Source organism: Vidua chalybeata, chromosome 26, assembly GCF_026979565.1.
Source record: "Vidua chalybeata isolate OUT-0048 chromosome 26, bVidCha1 merged haplotype, whole genome shotgun sequence".
Taxonomy (NCBI): Eukaryota; Metazoa; Chordata; class Aves; order Passeriformes; family Viduidae; genus Vidua; species Vidua chalybeata.
The window spans coordinates 1,026,336-1,048,755 of NC_071555.1; the positions used below are offsets into that span (position 1 = coordinate 1,026,336).

General features: G+C 67.3%; 2 protein-coding genes and 1 non-coding gene across 3 annotated transcripts; 1 reads left to right on the forward strand and 2 right to left on the reverse strand.

The window, feature by feature from the left end:
• The first annotated feature begins 793 nt into the window (after positions 1-793).
• Positions 794-16,414, forward strand: CACNB1 (calcium voltage-gated channel auxiliary subunit beta 1). The gene is given in 16 exon segments (XM_053964976.1): positions 794-879; positions 1,966-2,151; positions 3,377-3,463; positions 5,115-5,234; positions 6,033-6,155; positions 6,276-6,412; positions 6,502-6,578; positions 6,868-7,013; positions 9,727-9,807; positions 9,909-9,967; positions 11,287-11,396; positions 13,124-13,275; positions 13,395-13,490; positions 14,377-14,562; positions 15,943-16,189; positions 16,192-16,414. Coding segments are annotated over 15 exon segments (1,848 nt in total). The 5' UTR covers positions 794-879; positions 1,966-2,064; the 3' UTR covers positions 16,332-16,414.
• Positions 16,415-18,465: 2,051 nt separating this feature from the next.
• LOC128800011 (dickkopf-related protein 3-like) lies at positions 18,466-20,572 on the reverse strand. The gene is made up of 3 exons (XM_053964896.1): positions 20,426-20,572; positions 18,830-19,007; positions 18,466-18,665 (listed from the first exon to the last, which is right to left on the reverse strand). The coding sequence occupies exons 1-3, from the start codon at positions 20,570-20,572 to the stop codon at positions 18,466-18,468; spliced, it is 525 nt and encodes a 174-aa protein (XP_053820871.1).
• On the reverse strand, positions 19,319-19,408 carry TRNAI-UAU (transfer RNA isoleucine (anticodon UAU)). The gene is given in 2 exon segments: positions 19,319-19,354; positions 19,371-19,408. It is a non-coding gene; the product is annotated as a tRNA-Ile (tRNA).
• Positions 20,573-22,420: the final 1,848 nt, after the last annotated feature.

Below are 22,420 nucleotides of genomic sequence, written 5' to 3' on the forward strand. Positions count from 1 at the left end.
CCTGCTAAACCATCAAAATCTCCTGGTGAACCCCTGAAATCACCTGGTTATCCCTGAAATCACCTGGTTACCCCCAAAATCTCCTGGTGAACCCCTGAAATCACCTGGTTATGCCTTAAAATCACCTGGTGAACCCCCAAAATCACCTGGTTACCCCCAAAATCACCTGCTAAACCATCAAAATCACCTGGTGAACCCCCAAAATCACCCGGTGAACCCCTGAAATCCCCTGGTTATGCCCTAAAATCACCTGGTGGACCCCCAAAATCTCCTGGTGAACCCCCAAAAATCACCTGGTTATCCCTGAAATCACTTGCTAAACTCCCAAAATCACCTGGTAAACCCCCAAAATCACCTGCTAAACCTTCAAATCACCTGGTTCCCCCCCAAAATCGCCTGGTTCCCCCCAAAATCGCCCGCTTGCCCCCCGAAATGCCCTGGTTACCCCGGGGCGGGGGTGCTGCCGATCCCCGGGGCTCTGGCAGAGCCGACATATGGCGCGAGCTGAGGAGCTGCCGCCGCCGCCAGATTTTTGGTTCATTTTCCCAGAAAAACACGGATAAACACAGGCTCTCGCTGTTTCACAACTGACTCATCCTTTTCCTTAAACAAACAGCCGAAACCGGCGGCTCCCGAGGCGGGAGAAGGGCTCGGGGTGGGAAGCGCTGGAACCGCGTGGCTCCCGCGCGGGGACGGGACAATGCCGGTGACAGCGGGGCTCAGCGTGTCCCCGAGCCCTCTGGAAGTGCCCCCGAGCCCTCTGGAAGTGCCCCCGAGCCCTCTGGAAGTGCCCCCGAGCCCTCTGGAAGTGCCCCCGCCTGCTCCCCAAGGATGCCAGGAGGAGGAAACGCAGCGGACCCCAGATTTGAGGGGTTGCAGGTAGGGATGCTGCTGCGTTCCCGCGGGGGGGGGTTTCCCAGGAGATTTCCGTCCCTCCCTTGGGTTCCCGGGGAATATCCGTGGCTGGATGCTCCTGGGGCTCGTCCCGGGAGCAGAGGGGGTGCCCGGGGAGCCGGCGGCGAGGAGGGGACGCCGCGATCGTGCCGCTCTCGCACGCAGCGCCAGGCGAGGAGGGTGCGCCCGCCTCCGCCGCCGGGCACCACCCAAGGGCGCCCCCAAAACCCGCCCTGGGGTCCCCACAGACCCTGCAGGGATCTCCTCGCCGCCTAGGAGGAGCAGAATTGGCTTTCCCAGGCACGGGGGGGTGCGGGCTGGGGGTGGCCGGAGCCCGCCCAGCGCTCCCTGCTCGCGGCGCCGCTGATGGAGGGGGCCGGGGGTGGGAAATGCGCTGCCAGCTGTCCCCGAGCCGCGACAGGAGCAGGAAAATCCCCTCTGCACTGGGGGGGGGGGGGGGGGTGGGCAAAAAGGAATTTTGAACTTTCCAACAGCCGGCGGGAGGTGCCAGCAGCGCGGGGGGCTCAGCTGGGCACGGGGGGGATCGGCCCCTCCGTGCCTGGGGAGGGGGGCATTGTCCCCAGGGGACACTGCCAGGAGAACCAGCGCGGCGTGGGGGTCCCTCCCTGCGCTTTCCTGGGGGGGGGGAAAGCGGATTTTTGGGGCAGCCTTGTCCCGAGGGAGCGCTGGATTCCCCCGCTGGCAGATCCCGCTGCGGGCGCTGGCGTTTGGGGATTGCTCCTGCCTGGGGTCCCCGTCACCCCCCGGCTCCTTTTGGGGTCCCCCCCCCAGCCCTAAAGCGCGGCAAACAGCGGCGGGCACCAATTTGGGGAGGGGGCACCCTCAGCACCCCCTATTTTTGGGAAGGAGCCGCTGCGGGGGCGCCGTAGCTGGGATTGGGGGTGGGTGTGTGGGGAGGGGGGCGCATTCCCGCATCCCCCATCCCCCCGGGAAGGCGGTGCGGGAGCGGCCGCCCATCCCTCGCCCCCCCTGCGCCATCCCCACTCCTCCTCCTTCCTCCTCCTCCTCCTCCTCCTCCTCCTCCTCCCGCTCCGTCACCGCGGGGGCCAGGCCTGAGCTTCATCGTCATCGTCATCATCTTCCTCTGTGTGGTTCCCCCCCCATCCACCCACCCATCCATCCCAAAATCCCGCCGAGCCCGGCGCTTCCATGGTGCGGGAAGGCGGCATGGCCCGGACCCCCTACAGCTCCACGCAGGACATCCAGATGGACGTCTTGGACAACGCCGCGCTCCAGGTGACACCCCCGGGGGCTCTGGGGGGGTGGCACGGCGGTGGCAGCACCGCCCGCACCCCCCGAGGGAACGGCGGGGGCGGGGGGGGGGGGGGGGGGCGGCGCGGGGGTCGTCCCGTGGAATTGGGGAAAGAGATGGGGCTCAGCCCTTCCCCCCCAAATTGGTAATGAAGGGGGGGGGGGGGGGGGTCCCGCCCTCCCTCCCAGCACCCAAAAATAAAGGGTGTCCCCCTAAATCCACGCCCCCCCCCCCCCCCAGTTTGCCACCGAAGTGGGTAGGTGGGTTGTTTTTTGGGGGGGGGGGGGGGCGTGTTGTGCCCACTGGGAAAGTTTTAGGAATTGGGAAAACTCCTGGGGTGCTCCCCCCGCCCCACACCCCCTTCCCTCGGCTTGTCCCCTCTGGTTTGGGGACCCTCACTGGTCCCAGAGGGGAGGGGGGCTCAGGGGACAGACCCCCCCCCCCTCCATGCTCTTGGGGAGCACCAATCGGGGGTGGGGGGGGGTGTGACAGTTTTTGGGGTGGGGGTTCCCAGGGGATGGGGGCAGAGGGAGCCTCGTCACTGTGGGTGGCACGTGGGGGGCTCCTGGACCTAAAAATACCCAGCATGGGGACCCCCCACCCCCGGGCTGGGTGGCAGCTGGGCCCAGCTGTCCCTTGGGGACACTGGGGGGGTGACAGCCCCCTCCCCTCAGAGTTTTGCCCCCTTTTGCCTCCCCCAAAGGGCGGGAGCTGCCACGGGGGGGGGGGGGGGGGGGGCACTGGGACACCCCCACATCCTCCAGCCCGTCCCAGCAGGAGGGAGCGGGGGTCCCGTGGGGGTGGGTGCCCACGCTGTGGGGGGGGGGTCTCGGGGGCACTGGGGTAGTGCAGGGGGGTGGGGGCGTGGTGTCACCCTCCCCTGGGGGCTGCTCGGGCTCTGCTTTGACCGGGGTGGGGAGCTGCAGTTTGGGGGGGGCTGCTCCCCAGGCCCCACCGTGTTGGGGTTGGGGTCGCAGCCCCCCCAATACCGGGGGAGGGGCAGCCCCATCCCGTCCCCATCCCCTTCCCGAGCCCCCCCCCCCCCCCCCCCCCCCCCCCCCCGAGCGGGGTTCGGCTGCGGGGCGGGGGTGGAGGGGCTTGGAGCATCCCCGGCAGCGGGGGCTGGGGGGGGGGGCAGAGCTGCCCCCCGGTTCTGGGGGGAGTTTTGGGGCTCCAGCGCTGCCCTCTCGCCCCCTCCCCCGCCCCCAGGGCAAGTACAGCAGGCGCAAGAGCCGCTTCAAGCGCTCGGACGGCAGCACCTCCTCCGACACCACCTCCAACAGCTTCGTCCGGCAGGTGCGGGGGCGCCCCCGGCGCTTTTGGGGGGGTCCCAGCGCTCCTCTGTGCCCCGGGGACTGAGGTGGGGTCACCCCGAGCCAGGCCTGGCCGTGCCCTCGGCCCCTCTCTGCTCTGCCCTGCGTGCTGGAGGCGTCCCCACCCCCCCCACACCCCAAAACCGCAGCCCCCCCAGGGCTCCCCTGCCCCTTTTTGGGGTGCCAGGGAGGGGACGCAGCCCTGGCATCCCGCAGCTGGCACCAAACCCTCTCTCCCCAACCCTGCGGCTTGGCAGGGCACCCCCCCCCCCCGCCCCCCACCCCGGCCCCCACCCCCTGCCCGGCACCGGGCTAAATATACCCGGGGCTGAAACCTGAGCCCCCCCCCGGGCCAGCCCTGCGCCCGCCCCGCTCGCCCCCGGCCCTGCCGCCATGGAGATCCCCGGCAAAGACCACCCGGCTGCCCCGGTGAGCGACCCCCCCCCCCGGCCCCGCAGCCCCCAGGACCCCCCGGCCCCCCCCGTGCCCGCTCTGCCCTCAGCTCGGGGTCCCCCCATGGGCTGGGGGGGTCTCTGGGGTGTTGGGGGTCTGTGGGCTGTTGGGGTGACCCCCCCCCCCCATAGTCCCCTCTGTGGGGCAGGAGTGGGGGTGGTGTCCCCAGGGTGGCTTTTGGGGAGGGGTCCCCCCCCCGGGCTGCGCAGAGGGACCCCCAAATCCCCGCCCGGTGTTGGGAAAGGTTGGGACAAATCAGGGCTGGGGGGTCCCGCAGCCCCCAGCGGCTCGGCGGGGATGTCCCACATGTCACCCACCGCGTCCCTGGGCTGTCCCCGCTGTCCCTCCGGGGGCTGGGGGTGGGCAGGGGGTCCCCGATCCCGCCCCAGCCTTGTCCCGGGGTGACCCCGAGTGGCCCCGCAGCGCGCTGTGCCCAAGGCCCGGGGCCAGCCGTGGGGACAGCGCTGTCCCCTGCGCTGGGGGACACTCGGGGGGTCCCCGCCGCCGTCCCGGCTCGCGGAGAGGCCCCGGGCAGCGGCACGGGAGCAGCGCCGGTGTCACGTTCCCGGCCGGAGCGGTGGCGACAGCTGCCGTGTCCCTCTCCTGCCGTGACCCCGCCGCGGTGGCACCGGGGTGGCACCGGGGTGGCACCGGGCAGCGCTGGAATGGCACCATGGGCTCCGGGGTGGCACCAGGGTGGCACTGGGTGGCACCGGGTGGCACCGGGCAGCACCAGGGGCTCCGGGGGTGGCACCAGGGTGGCACCGGGCAGCGCTGGAATGGCACCACGGGCTCCGGGGTGGCACCAGGGTGGCACTGGGTGGCACCGGGTGGCACCGGGCAGCACCAGGGGCTCCGGGGGTGGCACCAGGGTGGCACCAGGGTGGCTCCGGGTGGCACTGGGCAGCACCGAGGTGGCACCAGGGGCTCTGGAGTGGCACCAGATGGCACCAGGGTGGCTCTGGGCAGCACCGGGTGGCTCCGGGCAGCACCGGGGTGGCACTGGGCAGCACCGGGGTGGCACCGGGGTGGCTCCAGGCAGCTCCAGGGTGGCTCCCAGTGGCCACGGTGACGGGCACCGGCAGCAGTGAGAGCGTGCAGGGGGTGGCAGGGCCGGAATCGGGGACGGGCTCCCTGTCCTGGGGGGCACAGGCTGGGCTGAGCCCCCTCCCCGCTCCCAGGGCTCGGCTGAGTCCTACACCAGCCGCCCCTCGGACTCGGATGTGTCGCTGGAGGAGGACCGGGAGGCGCTGCGCAAGGAGGCCGAGCGCCAGGCCATGGCTCAGCTGGAGAAAGCCAAGGTGGGACAGGCGGGACGGACCCCCCCGGGCCCCCAGCCCCGGCACAGGGAGCCCCCCGGTGCCCCCTGGCCCCAGCCCTGCCCCGGGATCGCGGGCTGGGGGCACTGGGAAGGTTTTACTGGGCGGAACTGGGAGCCGGGCTGCTCCCCTTGGCTCAGTGTCCTCGCACCGGGCGGCCCCGGGGCAATTAGCTAATGAGCCCCTCGTTAGTTGGTGGCCGCTCTGGGGAGGAGCCAAGCCCGGCTGGTGACACCGGCACCTGCCTGGCCCGGGTGTGGCGAGGGAGTGGAATCTCCCCGTTTTGGGGTGGCACGGGATGGGATTGCCCCAGTTTTGGGTGGAATCTCCCTATTTTGGGGTGGAATTTCCCCGTTTTGGGGTGGCAGAGGACGGGATCTCCCCATTTTGGGGTGGAATCTCCCCGTTTTGGGGTGGCAGAGTGTGGAATTGCCCCATTTTGGGATGGAATCCCCCTGTTTTGGGGTGGCAGAGGATGAAATCTCCCCATTTTGGGGTGGAATTTCCCCGTTTTGGGGTGGCAAAGGATGGGATCTCCCCGTTTTGGGGTGGAATTTCCCCGTTTTGGGGTGGCAGAGGACGGAATCTCCCTATTTTGGGATGGAATCCCTCTGTTTTGGGGTGGCAGAGGACGGGTTCTCCCCATTTGGGGTGGAATCTCCCCATTTTGGGGTGGAATCTCCCCATTTTGGGGTGGAATCTCCCCGTTTTGGGGTGGCAGAGGGCGGGATCTCCCCGCTGCGGGGCGGGGGGAGCTGCCGACCCCTCTCCCGTGTGCAGACGAAGCCGGTGGCGTTCGCCGTGCGCACCAACGTGGGCTACAACCCTTCGGCCGGGGACGACGTGCCCGTGCAGGGCATGGCCATCTGCTTCGAGCCCAAGGACTTCCTGCACATCAAGGAGGTGGGAGCGGGCCGGGGGGGGGGGGGGGGGGGGGCGCTGGGGAGGGCGGGGGGCGGCGCTGGGGTGGGCTTGGAGGTGGGTGGGGGGGGCTAAGGTGTTTTCCCCCCCTCGCCGGAGCAGAAGTACAACAACGACTGGTGGATCGGGCGGCTGGTGAAGGAGGGCTGCGAGGTGGGCTTCATCCCCAGCCCCGTCAAGCTGGAGAACATGCGGCTGCTGCAGGAGCAGAAGATGAGGCAGAACCGCCTGAGCTCGAGGTGGGGCTCACCCTGACCCCCCCCCCCCCCCCCCCCCCCTCCCCAATCCATCCCTCCCTCATCACTCTCCCCGTGCTTCTCCCACGCAGCAAATCGGGTGACAACTCCAGCTCCAGCCTGGGCGATGTGGTGACGGGGACCCGCCGGCCCACCCCCCCTGCCAGCGGTAAGAGTGTCCCGGGTCCCCCCCCCCGGCAGCTCCAGCCTGGGGGTCCCTCCCCGGCTCCCCACGGGTGACCCCTTCGTCCCGTCCGCCCCGGGTGCAGGCAGGGTGACCCCATTTCCCGCGGGACTCCTCTGCTTTTCTCCTCTTCCACCCCCCCCACCCCCCCCGTGCCCTTCCCAGCCTCCCCATCTCCATTTCCCCTTTCTTCCATCGCCATTATCGCTCTTCTTCTCTCCCCGCCGTCCGTCCGTCCGTCCGTCCGTCCGTCCGCGGCTCCGGCCGTCCCCAGGTGGCCTGGACATGCCTAGCTTTGCCTTTGACCCCGATGAGTTAGAGGAGGAGGAGGCCGTGGAGACGCCGCGCTCCCCTAAGAGTAGCGTGAGCAGCGTCACCACCCCCCCCGCCCACAGCAAGCGCATCCCCTTCTTTAGGAAGGTAACGGCCCCCGCCGGCCCCGCCTCGCCTGCTGCACCCGCTGCCTGCCCTAACACTGCCGGGGGGCTGGGGGCGCCCCACGGGGGCTGGGGTCACCCCACTCCATGGGTATGGGGTCACCCCATGGGGCTGGGGTCACCCCACGGGGCTGGGGGCACCCCACTCCATGGGTATGGGGTCGCCCCATGGGGCTGGGGTCACCCCACAGGGGCTGGGGGCACCCCACTCCATGGGTATGGGGTCGCCCCATGGGGCTGGGGTCACCCCACAGGGGCTGGGGGCACCCCACTCCATGGGTATGGGGTCGCCCCACGGGGCTGGGGGCCACGCGCGGCCCCGGTGCCACGGCGCGGGATGAGCCCTGCAGCCGGGGCCAGTGCGGGGCCGACTCCTCCCGCTGTCAGTGCGATGGATCGGTCCGTGGCTGCGTCCCCCCCGTGTTATCAACGGGATGGATCAGTCCGTGGCTGTGTCCCCCCCATGGTCCGTGGGATGGATCAGTCCGTGGCTGTGTCCCCCCCATAGTCCGTGGGATGGATCAGTCCGTGGCTGTGTCCCCCCCATGGTCCGTGGGATGGATCAGTCCGTGGCTGTGTCCCCCCCATGGTCCGTGGGATGGATCAGTCCGTGGCTGTGTCCCCCCCGTGTTATCAACGGGATGGATCAGTCCGTGGCTGTGTCCCCCCCATGGTCCGTGCGATGGATCAGTCCATGGCTGCATCCCCCCCATGGTCTATGGAATGAACCCGTCCATGGCTGTGACCCCCCCCACCATGGTCCGTGGGATGGACCAGCCCGTGGCTGTGACCCCCCCCCGGTCCATGGAATGGACCAGCCCGTGCCCCCCCCCCGGCTGCTCCCCCCGCACTGTGCGCATGGTGTGTTCCAGCACGGCCGCTGTCTCACCCCCCCGCGACGAGAATGGACCATTCCTGCCCCCCCCCCTCCCGAACTGGGGGGGGTTTGGGCGCAACCACCACGCGGGACGGGGGGGTCTGCAGGTCCCGGCTGCCCCCCAAACCCTGCAGAGCCCCCCCGGCACCCAGAGCCACCCCGGAGGGGGCGGTGCTGCTGTGTCACTGTCCCCAGGGCCCCCCGGGTCACACACGTGTCCCCTGGGGCAGCCGTGGGTCACGCACGCGGCTCTGGGCTTGCACACGTGTCCTTTGGGCCACCCTGTGCGTGACACGAACGTCACTGGGTCACCTGTGGGTCACACACGTGTCCCTGGGTCACCCTCCAGGTCACACACGTGTCCCTTGGGTCACACACGTGTCCTTTGGGCGCCCCATGGATCACACACGTGTCCCTTGGGTCACCTCAGGGTCACCCGTGTGTCACTGGGTGTCACTGCAGGTCACAGCGTGTGCCTTTGGGGTGCCCTGGAGGGTCACACGTGTCCCTGGGTCACGCCTTGGGTCACAGTGTGTCACTGGGTCACCCTCCAGGTCACACACGTGTCCGTGGCTCAACCCTGGGGGGTCACACACGTGTCCCTGGGTCACCACCAGGCGGGTCACACGTGTGCCTGGGTCACCTTTGGGTCACATACGTGTCCCTGGCTCACCCCACAGGTCACACCCATGACCCTGGGGGGTCACACACGTGTCCCTGGCCCACCCCAGAGGTTACACACGTGTCCCTGGCTCACCCCTGCCGGTGTCACACGCGTGTCCCTGGGGTGTCACATGGGTGTCCCTGGCTCACCCCCGGGGTGTCACTGCTGGGCTGTCACACCTGGGGTGTCACACCCGTGTCCCTGGGGTGTCACGCAGGTGTCCCTGGCCCAGCTGGGTGTCACACCCGTGTCCCTGGCTCACCCCCAGGGTGTCACACCCGTGTCCCCGGGGTGTCACACGCGTGTCCCTGGCTCACCCCCGGGGTGTCACACACGTGCCCCTGGGGTGTCACACACGTGTCCCTGGGGTGTCACACGCGTGTCCCTGGCTCACCCCCGGGTGTCACTCCTGGGCTGTCACACCTGGGGTGTCACACCCGTGTCCCTGGGGTGTCACACCCGTGCCCCTGGGGTGTCACACACGTGCCCCTGGGGTGTCACACACGTGCCCCTGGGGTGTCACACGCGTGTCCCTGGCTCACCCCCGGGGTGTCACACCCGTGTCCCTGGCTCACCCCCAGGGTGTCACACGCGTGTCCCCGGGGTGTCACCCGCGTGTCCCTGGCTCACCTCCGGGGTGTCACACCCGTGCCCCTGGGGTGTCACACACGTGCCCCTGGTGTGTCACACGCGTGTCCCTGGCTCACCCCCGGGGTGTCACACGCGTGTCCCTGGCTCACCCCCAGGGTGTCACTGCTGGGCTGTCACACCTGGGGTGTCACACCCGTGCCCCTGGGGTGTCACACACGTGCCCCTGGTGTGTCACACGCGTGTCCCTGGCTCACCCCCGGGGTGTCACACGCGTGTCCCTGGCTCACCCCCGGGTGCCACCCGCGTGTCCCCGTGTCCCCGTGTCCCCGTGCCCGCGGTAACACGCATGCCTTGTTTGTCTCCTCTCGCCCCCGGCCCCGCGCCCCCGGGACGTAGCCAAGCAGAAGCAGAAGTCGGTGAGTAGCGCCAGGAGCCCGGGAGGGGGGCAGGGAGGCGCCCCCCGCTTGCAGCCCCCCCCCCCCCCCCATCCCCACCCCAAACCAGCCCGGGGGTGCCCCGTGTCCCCCCCCCGTGTCCCCGGTGACGCCCCGGCTCTGTCCCCAGACCGAGCACGTGCCCCCGTACGACGTGGTGCCCTCCATGCGCCCCATCATCCTCGTGGGGCCCTCGCTGAAGGGCTATGAGGTGAGCAGGGGGCGGGCGGCGCTCGGGGGGGGGGGGGGGGGGTCCGGGGGGGGGACCCCAGCCCCACTTTGTCCCCGTGTCCCTGCTGCCCCGCCCCGCAGGTGACGGACATGATGCAGAAGGCGCTGTTCGACTTCCTGAAGCATCGCTTCGATGGCCGGTGAGGGGCTGCGAGGCGGGGACCCCCGACCCCATAGAGGGACCCCATAATTCATCAGGGACCCCCGACCCCATAGAGGGACCCCTGAATCCATCAGGGACCCCTGACCCCATAGAGGGACCCCATAATCCATAGAGGGACCCCTGGATCCATCAGGGACCCCCGACCCCATAGAGGGACCCCATAATTCATCAGGGACCCCCGACCCCATAGAGGGACCCCTGGATCCATCAGGGACCCCCGACCCCATAGAGGACCCCTGAACCCATAGAGGGACCCCTGACCCCATAGAGGGACCCCTGAATCCATCAGGGACCCCTAAATCCATCAGGGACCCCTGAATCCATAGAGGGACCCCTAAACCCATAAAGGGACCTCTCAACCCATAGGGGGACCCCTGACCCCATAGAGGGACCCCTGAATCCACGAGGGACCCCTGACCCCATAGGGGGACCCCTGAATCCATCAGGGACCCCTGAAACCATAGAGGGGTCTCTAACCCCATAGAGGGACCCCATAGCCTGCATGGGGACCCCCAAACCCATGGCGGGAGCCCTCAATCCCATGAAGGAGCCCTAACCCCATGGGGGACCCCAAATGTCATAGGGGGGTCCCCAAACCCACAGGGGAACCCTGATCAGGGCGGGTCCAGCTCCCCCATGGCCAGCAGCCCCGGGGGTGGGGTGACAGCAGGGGGTGACACGGGGGTCAGGGGGTGGCTGGGGGGTGACACTGGGGTCCTGGGGTGACAGCAGGGGGTGACACGGGGGTCCCGGGGTGACAGCAGGGGGTGACACGGGGGTCAGGGCGTGGCTGGGGGGTGACACTGGGGTCCTGGGGGTGGCTGGGGGGTGTTGGCAGGGGGGTGACACCAGGGTCAGGGGGTGGCTGTGGCTGTGGGGTGACATCGGGGGCCCGGGGGTGACCATGGGGTGACATTGGGGTCCCGGGGGTGGCTGTGGGGTGGCCCTGGTGTCCCGGGGGTGACGGTGGGGTGACATTGGGGTCCCGGGGGTGACCGTGGGGTGACATTGGGGTCCCGGGGGTGACGGTGGGGTGACACGGGGGTCCCGGGGTGACAGCAGGGGGTGACACGGGGGTCCCAGGGTGGCTGTGGGGTGTTGGCAGGGGGGTGACACCAGGGTCAGGGGGTGGCTGTGGGTGTGGGCTGACATCGGGGTCCCGGGGATGGTTGTGGGGTGACACGGGGGTCAGGGCATAGCTGTGGGCTGACACTGGGGTCCCGGGGGTGGCTGTGGGGTGACCCCGGGGTCCCGGGGGTGACGGTGGCTGTGGGGGTGCCCCCGCCGTGTCCCCAGGATCTCCATCACGCGGGTCACAGCCGACATCTCCCTGGCCAAGCGCTCCGTGCTCAACAACCCCAGCAAGCACACCATCATCGAGCGCTCCAGCACCCGCTCCAGCCTGGGTACGGCCCGGCCCCCGGACCCCCGGACCCCCGGACCCCCCCGGCCCGTGGGACCCCCCCAAGCCTCCATCTGTATCACCCCAACCCAGCCCGGGGGGCTCATCCCGCTCCTGGGGGTGGGGGTGACTAACCCTGTGCTCCCCCGGGCCTGTGACTCAGTGCCTCTCCTCCTCCTCCTCCTCCTCCTCCTCCTCTTTTATCTTCTCTGTTGTGTTTTTTTGTTCCCGTTTCTCTTTTCTTTCGGGGTTCTCCTCCCCTCCGCGCTGCCTCCTTCCTCCCCTGCTCCTGATACAGATGTCTTGGGTACGTAGAGGGCCCCGCCGGGACCCCCGTCCTCCCCCAGGTGCCCTCGGGGACACAAGCTGAGGGTTGGGGACAGCTTGGTGGCACCTGTGTGCCCCCCCCCCACCCCGTGTTGTGTGTGTGTGTGTGTGGATTGGGGTGGGGAGGCTTGGCCGGCGCCACCTGGCTCCTGCAGTGACACCGAGGTGGCCGCGGTGACACCGAGGTGGCCGCAGTGACACCGAGGTGGCCGCGGTGACACCGAGGTGGCCGAGGCTCAGTCCCCTCCTGCTGCTGTCCCCATGCCGTGGCCCTTGGGAGATGGCCTCACCAAAAAACTAGATATGTCAGAGAAATATCAATATATATCTATATTGAATATATATATCTATATATATAGATATATATAGATATATATCTATAGATTCAATATATATATCTATATATAGATATATATAGACATCTATATAAATATATAGAGATATATAGAGATAGATATAGATTCAATATATATAGATATCTATAGATATAGAGATATATATATAGAGATATATTCTATATATAGAGATAGATATAGATATATATAGATAAATATAGATATAGATATAGATATAGATATAGATAGGTATATATAGATATATATCTATTGAATATATAAATATCTATATATATAGATATATATTTATATTGATATACATATATTGAGATATATAGATATACATATTTTTATATAGATCTATAGAGAATATATATATCTATATATATACAGAATATATATAAATATATAGATATATATAGATATTGAGATCTATAGATATATATTAATATATAGGAAGATATTTATTATAATATTTATTCATAGATATCTATATATACCTATATATAGATATATATGAATATATATAAGATATATAAAAAAGATAAATATACCTATATATATCTTTAGGTCTATATATAGGCATATATATACACCTCTCTCTCTATATATGTATATATATATTTTGTATATCTTTACAGATATTTATATATGTAATATATATATTAACAATATAGTATATATAATATTAATATATCTATAATATATATTAATATATATATTTAATGAAAGATGCCTTATATGAGCACCCACGAGGGGTAATTCTAAATTATTTACTTTAAGGCATTTGCAGCACGGTGTGGCAGAAGCTGATAGGCCACGGAACGCTGGTAGTGTGTTGTAATTAAGAAACAGTTAATTAGCTGGCTTCTAATTGTGATAACATGGATTACAACACCCGCGTTGTCGCACCCTTCACATGAAATTGAAAATAAAAGAAGCGTTTTTAAACGCCTCTCAGTTACCCCATCTCTGGGTCAGGAAAAGCCTTCACCCAGCCCCTGCTCACCTCGGCCAGCCGCTGTCCCCACGCGTCCCACGACCCTCACCCCGTCCCGTGTCCCCCCAGCCGAGGTCCAGAGCGAGACCGAGCGCATCTTCGAGCTGGCCCGGACGCTGCAGTTGGTGGCCCTGGACGCCGACACCATCAACCACCCGGCGCAGCTGGCCAAGACCTCGCTGGCGCCCATCATCGTCTACATCAAAATCGCCTCCCCCAAGGTGGGTGCGGGCCCTGGGGGGGGCACGGGCGGTGCCAGCCCCTCCCTGCCGTGCTGGCGACACCGGGCAGGCTCGGGCCATGTCCCCGCGGCCACCCCGGGCTGTCCCCTCCTGCCCAGGTGCTGCAGCGGCTGGTGAAGTCCAGGGGGAAGTCCCAGGCCAAGCACCTCAACGTGCAGATGGTGGCCTCGGACAAGCTGGCACAGTGCCCACCTGTGAGTGTGCCCCGGCCACCGTGGTCCCACCCTGACCTGCCCTGCCCAGCCCCTGCCCGATATCTGCCCAGCCTGTCCCGCAGATCCTGCCCTGTCCCATTGTCCCTGCCCTGTGCCACTGTCCCTGCCCTGTCCCATTGTCCCTGCCCTGTCCCATAGATCCTACCCCATCCCATTGTCCCTGCCCTGTCCCATTGTCCCTGCCCTGTCCCACAGATCCTACCCCATCCCATTGTCCCTGCCCTGTCCCATTGTCCCTGCCCTGTCCCATAGATCCTACCCCATCCCATTGTCCCTGCCCTGTCCCATTGTCCCTGCCCTGTCCCACAGATCCTACCCCATCCCATTGTCCCTGCCCTGTCTCATTGTCCCTGCCCTGTGCCACTGTCCCCACCCTGTCCTACAGACCTTGTCCCATTGTCCCCGCCCTGTCCCATAGGCTCTGCCCCATGTCCAGGTACCCCTCACTGTCCCATTGTCCCCTCCCTGTCCCATTGTCCCCACCCTGTCCTAGAGGCTCTGACCTGTCCCATTAGCCCGGACCTGTCCCACAGGCTCCACCGACTGTCCCATTGTCCCCACCCCGTGTCCCCTAAGGCTCCACCCTGTCCTATTATCCCCACCCCACATCCAGCTGTCCCACCCCATCCCATAGGCTCTGCCCCATGTCCGGGTGCCCCTCCCTGTCCCACTGTCCCCTCCCTGTCCCATTGTCCCCTCCCTGTCCCATTGTCCCCGCCCTGTCCCATTGTCCCCACCCTGTCCCATAGGCTCTGCCCCATGTCCGGGTGCCCCTCCCTGTCCCATTGTCCCCTCCCTGTCCCACTGTCCCCTCCCTGTCCCACTGTCCCCGCCCTGCCCCACCTCGCACCCGTCCCTTCCCCAGGAGATGTTCGACATCGTGCTGGACGAGAACCAGCTGGAGGAGGCCTGCGAGCACCTGGCCGAGTACCTGGAGGCCTACTGGAAGGCCACGCACCCGCCTAGCAGCAACCCCCCGAACCCGCTGCTGAACCGCACCATGGCCACGGCCGCGCTGGCCGCCAGCCCCGCGCCCGTCTCCAACCTCCAGGTACAGGTGCTCACCTCCCTGCGCAGGAACCTCAACCTCTGGGGCCGCGAGGCCGCCCCCAGCCCCCCCGGAGCCCTCGAGGAGCACGCGCTGTGAGGCGGCGGCGGGGACACCGGGGACACCAGGACACCGGGGACATTGGGGACACCGGGGACACCAGGACACCGGGGACACTGGGGACACCGGGGACACCAGGACACCGGGGACACCGGGGACATTGGGGACACCAGGACACCGGAGACACTGGGGACACCGGGGACACTGGGGACACTGGGGACACTGGGGACACCAGGGCACCGGGGACACTGGGGACACTGAGGACATTGGGGACATTGGGGACATTGAGGACACCAGGACATCAGAGACATCAGGGACACTGGGGACATTGGGGACACCAGGACACTGGGAACACCCCTCCAGCCCTTGGGAGATCCCTGGGATCGGGGACAGCCTGGGGAGTCACAGTCCTCCCCAGGTGTGGGATTGTCCCTGGGGTCACCTTCCCTGGGATCAGGCTCTCCACCCTGGGACTGGGGCCACCCCTGGGGTTAGGGTCACCCCAGGGGACCGTGGTCCCGAGGTGTGGGGTCATCTGCTCTGGGGACGCTGGGATTAGGGCAACCCATGGGATCGGGGTCACCATGGGGAACCACAGCCCCCAGGAGCGGGACTGTCCCTGGGATCGTTCTTTTGGGAATGTGTGTCCCCCCCCAGGGCTGCTGCAGGCCCCTGGCGTGGCACTGTTCCTGGGATTGGGGTCACCCCAGGGACCTGCTCCTGTTCCTGGACTGGGGCCATCCCTGGGATTAGCCAGGGGAGCTGTCCCTGCCTGGGGCTGCTGCCAGCCCCGCATTTGGGGTCTCCTGGGAATCTGGGCCTCCTCCAAAGCCTGGGGCTGCCCAGGGGATTGGGAACCCCCAGGATCTGCCCCCTCCAAGAGCCACCGCGTGCCTTCCTGGGGCTGCCGTGGTGCCAGACCCCCACTGGCACAGCCCTCCGGGGGAGCCGTGGTGGGGGCGAGAGCTTTGGGGTGTCCTGGCTGGGCCGGGTGGGCTGCACAGCCCCATCCCACCGTGCTGAGCCGGGGGTCCTGCAGCCACCCCCGGGGCTGGGGACACGGGGGGGGACACGTGTCCTGTGCTGTCTGTCGCTAAATCCTCCAGCGAGCCGGGCGCTGCTGGTGCTCCATCCCCCTCCCCCCCGTGCCGCTCCCCCTCCCCATTCCCTGCCCCGCTGCCGTCGTGTCACCCACCAGAGGCGGGCCAGGAGCGTGTGTCCCCCCCCCCCCCGCCAGCCCCGGCTGTCCCCCACTAACCCCTCCCCAACTAAGCGACCCCCGCCCGTCCGCCCCCGCATGGTGTGGTTGCTTCTCGCACCCAGGCTCCGTACCCGGAGGGGGAGCACGGCCGCCTCCGGCAGGGCCCGGGGGACTCGGGGGGCCGCGGGCAGGGCAGGGCCCCCCCGCCGCCCGCCCGCCCGGGCCCCCCCCGCAGCCTGGCCCGCCAGGACACCTTCGACTCCGAGGCTCCGGGCAGCTGGGACTCGGCCGGCACGGAGCCCGGCGATTCCTGCTGCATGGACATCGAGATGGACCCCGTCGAGGAGGAGCCGCCGGGCACCCCCGGGGCCGCCCCCAGCCCCCCCCCGGCTCCTGGGACGGGGCCGAGCCCGGGCGGGAGGGCCGGGGGCTGCGGGGCCGAGCCAAGGGCCAGGAGCCCCTGGGCCAGAGTGACGGGGAGGGCTGGGGCCGGGACGTTTACATGCGTTAGGATGAGGGGGTGCGGGCGGGGAGACCCCCCCCCCCACCCAGCGCTGGTTTTGGGGTGCGGGACAGCCCCGCTGGTTGCCTTTGTGCCCCCCCGAGCCCGGCCAGCAGTGCCGCGGGGAGCCCCCGCCGTGCCCTGGGGGCTCCCCCCGCCCCGCTCTTTGCTGAGTGGGGGGGGGTCTCCCCCTGCCGCAGCCCCCCAGCATCTCGCGGTGCCTCGGGGCCTCCCTGCCCGGCAGGGACAGCAAGTGACCAAAGGGGACCCGGCGTGTCCCCGTCCCCCCAGGCGCGGGGTGGGGGCCGTGCCCCCCTCCCCAGCCCTGCCCGCTGGGTGCCCCCCGCTTCTCCATGGTGCTCTCGGCCACCCGGCTGCGGGGACCCCCGGAGCTGGCCGTGGCGGTGGGGGGGGGGGGGTCCCTGCCAGCTGCCCCCCACCCCAGCAGTGCCTGGCACGGCCCCCAGAGCCCCCGGCCCTGCCGGGGGGGGTGCATGCGTGTGCGGTGTGTGCGGGGCTCTGGGGGCTCCCCGCTGCCCCAGGCTGTGCCCCCCGAGGTGTTGCCTGCCCGAGGGGGGTGGGGGGGGGGGGGTCTGCATGTGTTTGCCTTGGAGGGGCTCTGCCTGAATTGGGGGGTGGGGGAGGGGGTGAATCTGAGCCAGTTTTTGGGGGTCTAACCTGTGCTAACAGCTGCCCAGCCCTGGCCTGCCGGGGGGGGGTCCCGCTGTCCTGGCACCGCCAGGCCCCGGCCCCCCTTTCCCCAGCCCCCCTCCCTCCCCGTTCCAACCCCCCGCCGTGCCTGTCCACGCTCGCCCTGTCCAGCCGTGTCCGTCTGTCCGTCTGTCCGTGAGCCTCTGTCCGTCCCCCCCCCCCCCCCCGCACCCCGGGGCACTGCCTTGTCCTGTGCCCGCCCCGGGGCGTTCCCTGTGCCCCTCAGCTCGGCGGGGTGACCACACCAGGGTGGCCTGGGGACACCCCAAGTCCAGCCCTCACCGCGGGACGGGGCTTGTCCCACTGGTGGGGCGGCCCCTTGCCCCCCACCCCCACCCCTGGGGGCAATGCTGGGGGTCCCCGGGGTCACTGCCTTACCCAGACCACCAGCCCGGGTCGGGGGGCTTGGGGGCACCCAGCTCTGCCGCTGCCAAGCCGCCACCCACGTGTGCCTCAGTTTCCCCCTTTTTTTGGGGGGGGTGGGGGGACGACTCGGTGTCACTGCCTGCCAAGTGCTTTGAGCCCCCCCTGCCCCAGTGCTCGCTCCCGTGGCGGCCAAAATCTGGGCAGTGGGGCCCCCCCGGCCCCCCCGCGGGGCAGAGGGACGTCCCGTATTTATGTCCCTTCACAAACTTTTAATTTAAAGACCCGACAAAAAATGTATTTTATTTATTTATTCTCGTTGGTGTGTGTGTGTGTGTCGGGGGGGGGGCGGAACTCGCCCCGCTCGCTTGGTTCTTTGTAATAAACATTTCGGTGAGACCTGCCCCGCGCCTGAGCCTGCTGGGGACACGGGGGGGGCACGGGGGGACACGGTGGGGACACGGAGGGACGCGGAGGGACACGGGGGGGCACGGGGGGACACGGGGGGGCACGGGGGGACACGGAGGGATGCAGAGGGACACGGAGGGACACGGAGGGACGCGGGGGGACACGGAGGGATGCAGAGGGACACGGAGGGACACGGAGGGACGCGGGGGGACACGGTGGGGCCGCGGCCACCGCGGCTGGACCGGACACAGCCCAGCTCTGCGGTGACCCCCGCGCCGCCCCCTGCTCGGGGCTGGGGATGGAGCCGGGACCTGCCCGGCTCCGGCTCCGGGGAAGGGGCGAGGACCCGACGCGGGGGTCGGGGGGCTCCAGCCCCCCGGGGATGCACAGCGCCAGCCGCCGGGCTCAGCGCGGCGCTGGGCCGGGTTTAGCGGCGCTGGGCCGGGTCCGGACACGCTGTGGACGCGCTATTTACAAGACAATAAATACAACGCGGGCGCTTCAGGGCTGCCGGCACCGCCACTCGCTCTTCTCCGGCCAGTACTCGAACGCTCTCCTGCGGACAGCGCACGGCGACATCGGTGACACCTCAGCCCTGTCCCGCAGCCAGGGCTGCACCCAGGTGTCCCCCACGCCCCCCGCCCAGCCCCGCACCCCGTACTCACTCTCTGGCGGGCGCGGAGGGCCGGCAGACCAGCCCGGCCTGGCAGGGGCACACCTGGTTGATGCTGAAGGCGAGACCCCCGGGGGGGACGTGGCAGCTCTGGGCCAGCGCCAGGCGCCGCTGGCAAACGCGCTCCCCGTGCTGGCGAGCGCAGCAGCCGCCGGCCCCGCACTCCTCGTCCCGCTGGCACCGCGCTCCTGGTGGCACAGAGAGCGGCCTTAGCGGGGGGAGACCCCCGCTCTGAGCCCCCCCAGCACCCCCTGGTTCGCCACCGCTCCAGCACCGCATCCCCCCCAAGCTCGCAGAGCTTGTCCCTGGTGTGTCCCCCCCCCCCCCGCCCCCACGCCAGCCCCCCACTCACCGTCCTGCCCGGGGGGCACGGGCTGCTGGCACTTGCCGAACATGCAGACGAGGCCGGGGGCGCAGTGCGGGTCGTGGCGGCAGTACTGACCCGCGGGCCGCGTGGGCAGGCACAGCCCGAAGTGCTCGTCACAGAAGTGCCCGTGGGCGCAGGGGGTGGCGGGGCTGCACGGCGTCACCTGCGGAGGAAGGGACGCGGCACGTCGGGGGGGGGGCCACACCTCATCCCCCACCCCATCCCCGACCCCGAGACAGGCTAGGAACGGCGCAAAACCCCGTCTGTTCACACGTTGCAAAGGAGCGGCTGGTGTGGGGGTGTCGGGGGGATTTTGGGGGGCCGAGCCTGGCAGCAGCGCTCTGCCAGACCGGGGAGCTCCATCCGCAGCGGTTCCAGGATTTTTTTTTTTTTTTTTTTCCTCGGGAAAAGAAAACCCGGCGGCGGGGCAGGGGGGCAATACGGGGGGGGCGGCGCGAACCCCCACAAAAGTCCTGCTCCAGGTGAGGCTCGAACTCACAACCTCGGCATCGCTCGTGTACCGCCCTATAAGTACCGCGCGCTGACCGATTGCGCCACTGGAGCGCCCCGCGCCGCCCGCCGCCACCGCGCCCCCTGCCGGCCCCGCCGCCACCGCGCCCCGGCCGCCGCCGGACCCCCGTGTCCACCCCCGGCTGGACATGGACCCCCCGTGTCCATCCCTGCCTGGACATGGATCCCCGTGTCCACCCACCCGGGCTGGAGACGGACACCCCGTGTCCACCCCCGGCTGGACATGGACCCCCCGTGTCCACCCCCGGATGGACATGGACCCCCCGTGTCCACCCCCGGCTGGACATGGACCCCCCGTGTCCACCCCCGGATGGACATGGACCCCCCGTGTCCACCCCCGGCTGGACATGGACCCCCCGTGTCCATCCCTGCCTGGACATGGATCCCCGTGTCCACCCACCCGGGCTGGAGACGGACACCCCGTGTCCACCCCCGGCTGGACATGGACCCCCCCGTGTCCACCCCCGGCTGGACATGGACACCCCGTGTCCACCCCCGGCTGGAGACGGATCCCCGTGTCCATCCCCGGATGGACATGGACACCCGTGTCCACTCCTGTCTGGATATGGACACCCGTGTCCACCCCCGGATGGAGACGGACCCCTGTGTCCACTCCTGGCTGGACGTGGATCTCCGTGCCCACCCCTGGCTGGAATGAACCCCCCGTGTCCCCCGTCCCCGGCAGAACATTGTGGGGTGACCGCGGGTGACACGCGCTGCAAACCCATCCCCTGCTGCCACCCTGGCTGCGACTTCTGCAGCTGCCCCTGTGCCCGCTCTGTGCCCGCTCCGTGCCCACTCCGTGCCCACCCTGCTGCAAATTCTGAGCCCTCCCTGGCTCCAAACCACCCTCGTACCCCTCCTCCCGCCCCTGAGCCCACCCTGGCTGTAAATTCTGCCCCCACCCACCCCCGTGCCCACCCCGCTGCCACCCGGGCTGCAAACCCGGCTCTGTGCCCACCCTCAGCCCACCCCGGCTGTCTCCCATCCCTGCTGTCCCCTGCTGTCCCCCAGGACCCCTCCCCCGGGGGTCCCCCACTCCTCCCTCACCTCCTCCAGGTCCGCCCCGGGGCTCCTGCCCAGGGCGGCCGCATCGGGCGAGTTTTGGGGCAGGGAGAACATCCATGCCCAGAGGTGCCCGGCGGCGGGTGGCAGGAGCCAGGCGACGAGGCAGAGGATGGCCGGGGATGTCACCATGGTGCTGGTGGCGGCGGTGCCAGCTCGGCCGGCCCGCGGGGTTTATGTAGCCGCGGGCTACCTCGGCCCCCGCTGCTAAAACTGTTTGCCCACCTAATGGGGTGGGAGGAGGCAATCAGGGGTTAAGGGATTTCCATAATTGCCAGCCTTCCCCTCGGGGGGGGCACCGGCCCCACAGCAAACAGCCCCCCCGGAGCAGTCTGGCTCCGGCGCCAGCCGTGGGTACAGCCGGGGGTGCCCTGTGTGCCCCCGCGGCTCGGAATGATTTTGGGAGCAGTTTGGGGTGCCCTGTGTGCCCCCGCGGCTCGGAGTGATTTTGGGAGCAGTTTGGGGTGCCCTGTGTGCCCCCCATAGCTCAGAGGGAGGTGGGGGGTACTGTTTGGGGTGTCCTGTGTTCCCCCATAACTCGGATTTTGGGTGCAGTTTGGGGTGTCTTGTCTGCCCCCATAGCTCAGGGGGAGGTGAGGGGTACAGTTTGGGGTGCCTTGTGTTCCCCCATAGCTCAGAGAGATTCTGGGAGCAGTTTGGGGTGCCCTGTGTCCCCCCAATAGCTCGGAGTGATTTTGGGAGCAGTTTGGGGTGCCCTGTGTCCCCCCAATAGCTCGGAGTGATTTTGGGAGCAGTTTGGGGTGCCCTGTGTCCCCCCAATAGCTCGGAGTGATTTTGGGAGCAGTTTGGGGTGCCCTGTGTCCCCCCCCCAATAGCTCGGAGTGATTCTGGGAGCAGTTTGGGGTGCCCTGTGTCTCAGGACATCCCACACCTCGGCAGCGGGGTGGGTGCAGTCTGGGATGCTTTGTGTCCCCTCCAGCCCCTCAGGTCACCCACCCCATGTCTTGGGGATCCCCCCACAGCTCGGGGGGGTGGGGGGCTGATTGGTACAGTTTGGGGTACCCTGCGCCCCCCAGCCCCCCAATTCCCCGTTTTTTCCCCTCCTTTCCCGGAGCGGGCGCAGCGGGAATGAGGGGGAGGCAGAGGGAAAAGCGGGGGGGGGCGAAGGCTGGGACCCCCAGGACGGGCAGCGGTGGGCACAGGGCTGGCATGTGCCCCGTGTCTGTGTGTCCCCCCCGCGTCCGCCGCCCCCTCCCCACGCCGGGGTGACGGGATTGGCACCTTCCCTAACGCCCCCGCGAATGGGGTGCGAGCCCGGCCCTTATCGCCCGGCCCTTATCGCGGCCCGCGGCCCCCCCGGGCCGATCCCCCAGACGGTGCCACCTCCGTGTCCCCAAACACGCGGGGGGCTCAGCCCCGCGCCCCCCCCCCCCCCCCCCAGACCTCTCCAATCCACTCCGGGTCCCTCCGGGCGCAGTTTGGGGTGCCCCGCGCCCCCCTGTAGTTTGGAATGATGATTTTGGGTACAGTTTGGGGTGCCCTGTGTGCCCTATAGCTCAAAATGATGATTTTGGGCGCAGTTTGGGGTGCCCTGTGTGCCCCCATAGCTCAAAATGATGATTTTGGGCGCAGTTTGGGGTGCCCTGTGTGCCCTATAGCTCAAAATGATGATTTTGGGCGCAGTTTGGGGTGCCCTGTGTGCCCCCATAGCTCAAAATGATGATTTTGGGCGCAGTTTGGGGTGCCCTGTGTGCCCCCATAGCTCAAAATGATGATTTTGGGCGCAGTTTGGGGTGCCCTGTGTGTCCCCACAGCTCGGAACGATTTCGGGTGCAGTTTGGGGTGCCCTGTGTGTCCCCACAGCTCGGAATGATTTCGGGTGCAGTTTGGGGTGTTCTGTTTGCCCCCATGACCCAAAATGATGATTTTGGGCGCAGTTTGGGGTGCCCTGTGTGCCCCCATAGTTTGGAATGATTTGGGGTGCAGTTTGGGGTGCCCTGTGTGTCCCCACAGCTCGGA